Source organism: Clavelina lepadiformis, chromosome 1 (assembly GCF_947623445.1).
Source record: "Clavelina lepadiformis chromosome 1, kaClaLepa1.1, whole genome shotgun sequence".
Classification (NCBI taxonomy): Eukaryota; Metazoa; Chordata; class Ascidiacea; order Aplousobranchia; family Clavelinidae; genus Clavelina; species Clavelina lepadiformis.
In genome coordinates, this window is record NC_135240.1 from 10,846,792 (window position 1) to 10,857,532 (window position 10,741).

At 38.4% G+C, this 10,741-nt stretch overlaps 1 protein-coding gene across 2 annotated transcripts; it reads right to left on the reverse strand.

Moving 5' to 3' along the window:
• Window positions 1-241: 241 nt before the first annotated feature.
• On the reverse strand, window positions 242-4,535 carry LOC143472049 (uncharacterized). Of its 2 annotated transcripts, none has more exons than XM_076969933.1 (2): window positions 3,710-4,535; window positions 242-1,363 (listed from the first exon to the last, which is right to left on the reverse strand). In XM_076969933.1, the coding sequence occupies exons 1-2, from the start codon at window positions 4,359-4,361 to the stop codon at window positions 711-713; spliced, it is 1,305 nt and encodes a 434-aa protein (XP_076826048.1). In that variant the 5' UTR covers window positions 4,362-4,535; the 3' UTR covers window positions 242-710. The 2 variants fall into 2 exon arrangements, with proteins under 2 accessions (XP_076826048.1, XP_076826047.1); XM_076969932.1 differs by having other exon boundaries at window positions 242-1,366.
• Window positions 4,536-10,741: the final 6,206 nt, after the last annotated feature.

Consider the following 10,741-nt stretch of genomic DNA (forward strand, 5'->3'; position numbering starts at 1 on the left):
TAATTCATTCTAAATTCAACGACAATGGAACCAAATAGCCTATCGTATAATTAGCTCATTATGAACAATTTCATTGAAGCCGTGCTATTTCTTAAAAAGATTTTTGTGTAATAGTTTTGTTTACACGCAGATTTTAAGTCGCCACCTAACTGATTATTCCAAGAGAATTGAAATGCAGCCATCAACTATATAAAAAAAAGTGCCCCTTACCCTGGCCAACTGCATAGGCTAACCATTCTTGAAATATGTTGTATTTGTGGTAAATGGCGTAAAGTAAGCATAGAGCAGTAAAGTAAACACAAAGTAACAGAATTTCCCAATCAAATCGCACCTTTGACAACGGGCCAAATATTTGGTGATAACAAGAAGCCAAAAGCAAATAACATGAAACAAATTCATAACAAAGATATTTCGTTCAGCTATATACTGTAACACTGGTCACTACTTCGGGCAGAAACATCGAAAGACGTTCATTGTAAAGTTATAAAGAAACTACAAAGAGCTTATAGGTGTATTTTGCGAACCCTGCCACACAAGACGTTTCAATCTGGAAAAATTGTGTCAAGCTAAATAAATACGGCTTTGGAAACGGGAGAGAAAATTGCAATATACTGTTGCCTACATGTGTAACTTGTATTTATGCGCTATAACATTTTGTGTAAATTGTGTCAGCTTTCATATAGCGTCAGTTTAGAACCTTGAAACATCCTTCACTGCACATGTTCATTTCCAAATGTGGTGTTAGTAACCGCAGCGCGCTCAGAAGTTACGCTGTTTGTTGCTGACGTCACAGCTATTGTTACATTTTCACCAGCAGATACGATTGGCTTAATATCAAGTGAGACCATTGGAGGGTAGGTAAGACCTTGAGGAGACATATCGTACTGATAAGTCATATGGGGGTGATGTTGCGCAATACCGCTATCTTGCGGATCGTGTAAACTGCTACCAACGCCGCTAGAGTCATGTTGACTGACATCAGTCGGTTGACTGTAGTTCATCATGTTTGCAGCCTGCTGAGGCATGTGAGCGTTTTGAATGTGTGATGATGGCAGTACCGGTGAGCTTGGCAAAACATGTCCGCTGTGTTCTGATTCGTTATCATCTCCTCCATCGATATCGTCAACTTCTTGCTCGCTGGTGGACTTCAAGCCTTCTCCGCTTTTCTTGTTAGCCTTGCGCTCCTTTGCGCGACGATTTTGAAACCATATTTTAACCTGGCGCTCGCTCAAGCCGAGTTGCACCGCCAGTTCTGCCTTTCTTCGGATGGTAATGTAGCGACTGAAGCGGAATTCTTTCTCCAGCTCCAGTCTCTGGTGGTCGGAGTAAACCACTCGGTATTTGTCTTTGGTCCGCGTTTTACCTGCTTAAAACAAATGTGAAACATGACTTCACGTTTGTTGTTATTAACTGTGTTGTTCAATTTGCGCTGTACTTGATAATTTTTTTATGCTAAATACATTTGACGTTCGCGTCAGTTATAATTATGTAAATGGCGGCTTTTTTTAATCTGTCACATTACGAGCAAAACGCTGCAGAAAAAGAAGAGCTCGGAGTTACTTGCTTTAAAAACTCTTATTAGAACGTCTCTGCTCGCATTTCCAATTCTGCACTTTTGTATTTTACGAGGCTAGCCCCGATGCATCATAAAAACGTTTTTACGAGTCTCTCGTCAATCGTTAGCCGCTAAAACAACCAGCCGAGAGTTTTACGATCAAAGCGACAACTGCAAGCTTCATGCTAATTTGCATGCACCGGGAACGTCACTCTAACAGTAATGCGAACGCGCTTTACGACCTTACGCCAAATGCTTTTGGCTTCGTATTCTTACCACGTGAAGGCAAAAGACCAAAAGTTCGCTCAAATACTTCGCTATGTCATATAAGAGACTTTTATCCATTCCAGCATCATCAAGCATGTAAGTTGAACGTCAAAAACAATTTTTGAAAGCTTGTGTTAGGTTTGGTGCACTTCGGGGTTGTCAAATCAGGATTTGGTTAATGTTTCATAAGAATGCTAACTTTTGACAACTTTAGTTAACAAAATTTTGTCAAATTAGCTTGTATGGAAGCGTATCGAATGTAGTCCACAAATGGCCACCCAAAGTCTTGTTATAAAAATATTACAGTCTTTTGTCTGATTTTGTTTCCTGTCCAACAAGAAAAATATTTGAGTGAAAAGCTGCGCGTTTGTATGGCACAGAGTGTATCTGCAATATGCTGGGCCATAATTTTTAACCATTTATAGAATTGCGCGTCAGTGTTTCTACAAAATTTTCTCCAAACACAGTTACAAAGCTTGCGTTAAAGATAAATTTATTTTAATAAAAAGAAGGCATCACCGGCGAACGAAACGCAATATCGAAATCACTATTTGCTGTCTGTCATTTGCCGAGAACAAATGTTAATTATTTAGAATCCGCTACCGAAACAAACAAATTAAAGCAATCGAGCCAAAAGATGAAACAATTTACCGCTTCTTTGATAAATATGTAACAATCGTCAAACACGATCGAACTGTAACGTCACAAACCTGGAACGATTATTTTTAAATAAAATTTTCCACATTGTCAATTGAAAAACACTTTTTTACATTCGATTAAATTAAAATTCGACCAGATTAAAGTCATAAAAAATTAACTGCAAGCATAATGAACCTTAGCTCTGTACAGAATTTTTCTACATATTTTATTATTATTATTATTTGTTTGTTAGTTATTTTCTTTTCTTTCTTGGATATTTCTTCAGCTTCACTAATGTATTGTTTGTCCAGCGCTTATTTTTTTACTATTTTTGGAACTATTGTTACTATCATCTACTTACGTTTAGGTTTCACAAAAAGTAGACGTATTTACAATAATGCCCCAAACAAAACCTCTTAATAATTTTTGGTCAATGTATTTACAGCTGTTAGATCAGTGGCGACTTTTTATCTTTTGACGCCATAGAATTGAAGAGTTTGTGATATTAGTGGGAATTTCTTGAAAATTATAGGATGGAGAAAATTACTTTAACCTACTTTTATGCGCGTAATAATTATTGAAAAAAATGCGACAAAAATACTTCAAAAAACTCTTAAGTGTCTCAACAGATACACATTTTTACTTCAGCGGCCGGAAGGTAATGTTACGTTTCCGAAATGTCTTTGTCCACTATCCAGAAACGAATTGCGTCAGTGGCCGAAATCTCGCCGTCTTTAATCACACCGTTGTACAGACGTCGCATTTGAGTAGCAAACAAGGTCGACGTCACAATGTTGTTTGTTTCGTGACAATACGCTCCTCTTTTGAACGTTGCCGATCCTGTTTTAGCTCTTGATCATGTCGCCTTTTCTGAGATTTCAATCATGACGTAAAAATATGCTTAAAAGCTAAATTTATGACGTCGTAAATCGTACGCCAAATAAGTGGCACGCAAAATTTAAGATGAGCGAAAATTTAAACTTAATTCTATTGCTAACTACATCGGCTAAAAAGTGATGTTTTTATTGCCAACAAAATGGTTGACGAGAAGCTTGCAGTATCGTAACCGTTATTTTTTCTGAAAAATTCAAGAATCATCAAAAATATGGAATTTGCTTTGAGTAACACACTCTTGCAAACTGTAACTTCTATGAAAAACTGTAAACCGAAAATAGATTAATTCAATACAATTAGCGACATAACAACACCTTATTCAGCACGCAGATGCAAGTTGAAGCAATAAAATACCTTGCTGAGGTTGAGCGTTTTGATAAGCGTTTTTGTTGATCCACTCATATGGTCTGCGTTGAATGGACATGGTTGCAGGGTGCATGGTGGACAAGTGAAGACCGACTGAAGAGTGAACTTCCGACGGGTTTCCAAAGCACTCGATTCCGGTCAGTGTTGCCGCAGACGCCCCAGGACTTCCAGAGCCGCTCATCAAAGGCGTTTGGGGTAAGGAACTAGACATTGGGTAGCTTGCAGGGCCGTGCGGTGCAGAGTGTGGGTGAGGGAAATGCGGTCCCATAGTCTCCCATCCGCTGCCACTGAGTACAGGTGGGAAACCGGTATTGGGATACAGGGCCGAGGTGCCCCAGCTACCTTGCGACGAAGTCGGTTCATTCTGTGAACTCAGATTGGAAACGTGAAAAGATGACGAATAGTCATGGGCGAGATTCGAACCCGGATACGTCGTGTCCACAGATGAACTCGAGGTGGGTTGCATTCCGTAACCGGCGGGGACATCTCCGGATGTGGTCTCCAACTTAGTGGAGTAACTGGGCTGAAAGAATCCACTCGCAGAGTGTGGATTGACGTCGGAATGCAAATTTCTGTACATTGTAGCTGTAGTTGGTGAACCTATGTTTGATACCTTTTGGTCAATTGCATAACATAACATGATGGAAAAGCATTTACTGCATGCAGTTCTGGCTCATCGAAGACCATCCAAGCGGAGGGTGAGAAAAAATTAAGTTTTAAGTGCCCTAACAGTTATCTTAATTGAGCATTGTATGAAATAATTTGAACCGGCGTAAAGCCATAAAGCCTGTTACCTGAAAAGGCAGCGGTTAATGTCAGTTAGAAAAAATGGAGGGAGGCTTATACTTTGGGTACTATACCTATACTATTGCATATATCTGCGCGTGTGAAAAACATACAATATCCTTTATTACAAGATCAATGCAATTGTTCCTATATCTTTACTTTACTATGTGATATACATATATATGCGACCTACGTATGTACACAGTACGAGATGACTTTTTAGTATAGAATGACTTGCGTTCCTTGTATAATATAATTCTACAAGTATACTACTAAAAGCATACCATACAATTGGTTAATCTTAGTGATATGCCGCTACCTTCTGCTGATAACTGCCACTACACTGAATGTTTCCACGTCTGCAACTTTAATCGTTATTTTTTTGTTGAAGGGAGAAGAACCTTTTTACACGATTTCAATTTGCTATACTGTACTTGTCAGCAACCCAACCGGCTTAACCCCTTACGACTGTAACGCTTTGGGTGACTATCGTTCTTCCACACCTCCACCCCCAATCAACGCACGTCGTTTTGCTCATTTTCCCAGGTACACCAGGCAAAATAAATCACCTTTAAATGACCTTACTCATTGCGCTACTTTCGAATTGCGACCGAACGCATATCACTTAGATGCAGCCGACATTACACGACACCCCACGTACCGACCGGCCATTTTCTCTCATTGTAATTAACTGCTGGTCGGCTACCTCAAAGATACTCGCGGTCAAACTGTCTAAATGTCGAGGGGAGCTCGAAAAGGACACGCGCAAAGCGAGACAATTATTGTTATTTTACAGGAATTATAACAAACGACTATACGGCAATTGATGCAATTTATGCTTGAAGCGTTTTATTTTTGGGCAAACATAAACATAACATTTTATATCTGCAACCAACAATTACTTTCAATCTCAGATTTTCCAAGATTTGCACTTGCACTAAAAGTTATTTTTACATTTGACATGACTATAACAAACCTTTTACGTAGGAAACTTTGAAAAGTTTTATGCTAACATCACTTATAGGTTTATTACAAATAAAATCTGAAACCAATCCAATATTTTCAAACAATTCGTTTTATTCATATTTTTCAGGTTTACAATACAGATTCGTTCTGTACTATGCAACAGATACACTGCTTTTAACTTGGGTGCGGTGCATAAAGATTAGCTACGTTTTTGCTTTCTTGCCAATCTAAACACGATGTTATAATTTTTCCGTATTACCCTAATCACGCCAGCTTCCTAAGGCGGCCTATATTGGAAAGCTACTGTATCAGCCTGCCCTGCTAACAATTTATAGCGTTTTTCGCTCACTGTTCGGATTGTTAAGTCAATATTGCTTCTATGTCGCTAATATGTACACACTTTTCCGCGGTACTAATCGGTCTGATGACCAAAAAAACTGCTTTCATCTGGCCCAAGCCTCAACATTTGTGAACTATGAACGACGGCGCCATTGTTTTACTTACATGTCACGTGACAACATAAACTGGCGTTTTCTAAATAATTGTTGTGATTTATTGTTTGGCTATCTCATGTCATACCACAAACGCAATAACTATCAACTTTAACGAGCCTAATGTGATAAGAACGGCTGATTTTATTTCAGACTGCAAATCACAGGGTGTAGTTTATTTTTGATATACGCCACATTAAACCTGCAAGGAAAGGGATTTCGGAAATTAAAGATAAGCTCGGATACTTTTAAAAAGAAACTTTCGATCTCAAACTTTTAATTAACAGCATATACTTTTAACACAGTTGTACTTCTTAATTGAAAAATGCAAAAAATCTTGCTTGCAAAACCCTGTATGCAAGATCGGCGCATTCCTTACATAAGCTGAACACATTACACCGTGTTTGACAACTCGCAAAACGTTACGAGCTCTCAAATTCGAAGTCTGCGCAGCTTTTCACACCAAACTGCGAATGGTTGTGTTATTGTTGTTATTTCCACCAGCGACACCTTCGAGCGAGCAGCATGGCTTTTTGTCGCAAACACGAGGCGAAAGTTTGGGAAATCAACCCAATGAAGTTCTCATAACCAACATACGTCCGACTTCTCGGCTGGACATTGCGTGGACACCGACGGGTCCAAGAATTTCGAAATTGGCTGACGCTGATGCTTTGTCGGATGCGACCGCTTTGAAGAGTCACGCGTTTCATAAGAAATGTTTAAAAATAGTCTACCCGTGTTTTACCGTAAAAATACATCATCACAATAAAATATTACATGTTTATCGTTTTACCGTACTTTCCAATAAACCGAGATATGACGTCTTTCTTAAGGAAAACAAAAAGTCTGACGACGTCAAATTTTAATCTCAAGCTGTACGATAAGATTGCTCAGACGTTCGCCGAGAACTTGCTGCTGTCTAAATTTTTCCAAAATAAATCAGTTAGCCAAATAAGCTTCTTTATATTCGATTACTATACAACGAGCAAAGAAAAAAGATGCCTTGCATGACAGGCAATGAATCGAAGTGGCGTCCTTGCCTTTTGACTTTCGCAGCGTTGGCGATTGCCCCTCGAACAATGACATGTAACGATTTTGTTTCGAATCGTAAGTTTTGGTAAGGAAGAAGGATACGCTGGAGCCAAGGGACGTATCAATGACATCATAATACTCATAGTGATGTCACACGTAGCAGTACGCTTTGATCTCGCCGGCGTTACCGTTCCTTCTGTCGTAAGGATGTCTTTTGTTATCTGGCGACGATAACCGGCTGGAAACGCGGATGGGAAAATGACCAACTTCCCAAAACTCGGAAGCTTTATCCAACTGCGGTGAAATTATAACTTAAAAGAAACCGAAAACAGTAAAATTGGATTGCGATCGTGAGAAATACGGGTTGGAGATCAATTCCAAATATTGGTAAACGGTAAACGGCCTTGGTAAGTTTTTTGAAAATTCTGTAATTGATTTTTGAATAATACTTTGTTGCTATGATTTTGCAGAGACGTAAAACATAATTTATAAACATTGACGTACATTTTTATTTTGCAATCTTTTGAACTTTGAAAGACTTGATCTTACGTGATTAGTAGGTATAATGAAAGATTAGTATGTTCATTAACTTGAAAATCATGAATATATTTACATTTCTATACTTTGTTTTCTGCTTTCAGGTTAAACAAAATTGTTAGGTCGTAAACCAATTTAAACGATGATATAATCTCTATATCAAATAGCCAGCAGAAAACGGCGGCAATCAAAGAAAAACGTTTGCTCTAAACGTCTTTGAAATAACTTTTATGGCGTATCAATTAGTCTTGTTCGTAAATAAAAATCGTAAGTACGCCACCAAACACAGTAAATCAGAGCTCAAACCCATCCACATCTAAATGCATCCAAAATACACATCAACGACCGATGAAGACATTCTTATTATTTTAAGAATCACACCAATTTCAACTGAAGGCACAACGACTTGACTTTGATATCGTTGACTTCTTATTGGCACATACCTTGGGTAAAAAGCCTGATAGAAAGATACCTGTAAAATTTCCTAAGTCAAAAAACCAATCTTGTTAACTGGAAATGATAAAGACACTGCAGTTTTCCAGAACAGCAGAGACAAAATATTTTTCATTGAAACAGTTTGATTTTTTATGTAGCTTTATGGCAAACCGGTAAACGTATGCGTTGTTGTGACCAAATTAACGCTAAAAATCTAGATTCTAGAACAAATGAGCTCCACTTACCGAGTATATGGCGGCAAAATTCTTCCAAGTTGTAATTTATTGACTTTTTTGGGATCGCGATACGTACCAAATTACAAACAAACGAACAATTGAACCGCTAGTAATATTTATTACCCATTTACTCGAACAATTGCAGCATTGTTACGTCACAATTTACGACAGACATTTCATTTCAAGCGAAAATGTTTTGTTTCAGTTTTGAATGCATTCCACGGCGGGTAGTCCCAAGATGCCATGAAGAAAGATTTTTCCTACTCCGGTGCTTACTGATAGATTTCCTGTAGTTGGGTGTAGGACTTCATAACGCGAGCTCGCCGAGCTGAAAACGATTTTATAACTGCATATATATATTTTTTTTTGATATAGCTGACGAATATGGCCTTTATTGTAAATATTTAGTTTTACGCAAAGTCGCCTCATCTACAACGAGAGAGATGAAAATTCCCCTCAAAAATGTATTCCTGTTCGGCCAGAAGTGCGGTCATATCCCTTTAGGTTGTATGCTACCCGTTGCAATACATACCTAAGTTAGCAAGTTCAATTTCAAACAGGCATTCCAAAGTACACTGTACTTGCGGCTATTTTTCTGTAGTTAAGGTGGCTTTCTAGAAACTCGCTAACTATTGTGGGAATGCTTTGCTTGATTTTCGCGCAGCATAAACCAATAACAATTGATTAAAATTCATAACTTGATTTCTTTCATATAACGAGTTGAATACGAATTCATCAACGGAATTTGTGAATGGAAAAGCGTATAACTTGACAACGGTTGTTTGCTCAGCAGACAAAATTAATCACATGACGTGGTAATGAGGTAATTTCTGATGTCGCTGCCAAAGGCAGTGGCCCGGGACAGCTGACGTAGGCTGCTGGGACGAATGCTGAATGAAGCGTACGAGAATAAACCTGAATGAAGAGTTATTTGCCTTCCGAATTAGAACTGTGTAAAAAGCAATTTCGGTGGCTGGCTACGCGGCCTTACCATCCACACATTACGTTGTTAATTGATCAACATCTAGTGAAAACTAGATCAGAGAAAGTGGGCGAATATCTGAGTCCGACATGTTTGTCTTGCACTTAGGTCTGTTTGGGTTTGTTGTAACAACTGGATACAGGTAAACGCCCGGTATACACTTTCATCCGACAGTTGTTTCATTTTACCTGCGACGTTGGTATACCAAATTTAATGCAAATATAGATTGACTCTTCAAAACCATAAGGAATTGTTAATTGCAAAACCCGCAATTTACCATATGTTTTACAAATTTGGTACCGGTATTGTTGATAAAGCAACGGTCATAAATAAATCAGCGTTGTTTTCATTAGCACCTTGATACATTATGTGAGAGGTATGAAAACCCATAAATACGATTGGTAGGCTATATAGTTGTGTACACATCAAAATGTTCAACATTAAATACACACCGTTGACACCAAACCATCAGAAATTGCAGTGAAATACTTATGAGGGCGTAATGGACAACATTTCACTTAGTGGCAGTTATATATTGAATTTGTTTTGGTACCAGTGAACGCTAAACTGCCTATTAACGAGCACGATGAACAAACAGCGCGTTTATTACACAGTTTAATGAGGTTTGCTCTGCAATAAACACTTTAAATGACTGGATCAGATGTTGGACATACGATAAGAGGTATGATAACGGTGACAATCAAACAAAAACCACGACAAGTTACCAAACACAACGGTTACGGTAAAAACGTCTTCATTGCGCATCAACTTGCAAGTTACGTCACGTGACATGAGGCAATACATGCGCACCGGCGTTAATTGCGATGTCAAAACAATTGGTTCATGACTGAAGCGGTTCGTCATCATGTTTCAATAATTCTAGAATTACCAAAGAAAGCCGTTGAACGGGAGATGACCTTGTGCGAGTATTCAGAATACCATCGCTTTTCTGTTGATACATAGCTTACATTACAAAAGTTAATACCAACAATCTATGTAAAAACTTCGGAATTAGACGTAATAGTGAAAGTTATAAGATCGGCATTTGTACTAACGTGCTTTTGACGCTTTGAATCTAAAATCTACTGCGAACTATGATCAAAATTATAGGTTTATTTGTTTTTGCAATCATGATGCTTTTACTCCCTAAAATGGTTAACAATGCCTTGGATCAGTTTTCGAAGGCTACGTATTGCCAGTCAAACAAGGTTTTCAGGTCAGCAAGCTTTGACATTTAACTGCATGAAGCAAGCGTCAAAATTTATGACTTTTCGTGGGTTCTCTCCGACCTATAGGTCATCACACGTTGGCCCATAAATATATGAAAGACTTGGAAACCCCGAACTGCTTTTCGGGTCGCCTCAAACGACAAGTGATTTACAGCATCGCACAAGTTTGAACTGCTCACAGTAACAAGAGATAGTCAAGCACACACATGATGTTGAAAATGTTCACATAAATACAAGCTTGTTGCTTGAATTGTCTCGGGCAGGTGCAATTCAATCGTAAATTACGATTTTTGAGTCTCGAAGGTAAGTTGCGACAAATATAGTTC

Bases quoted from the DNA above. Each gene is read 5' to 3' on its own strand.
- LOC143472049 (XM_076969932.1), bottom strand. From the start codon at position 4,361: ATGTTATGTTATGCAATTGACCAAAAGGTATCAAACATAGGTTCACCA. The intron at 1,367-3,709 runs GTATTTTATTGC...ATTTGTTTTAAG, and splicing joins AAACGCTCAACCTCAGCAAG to CAGGTAAAACGCGGACCAAA.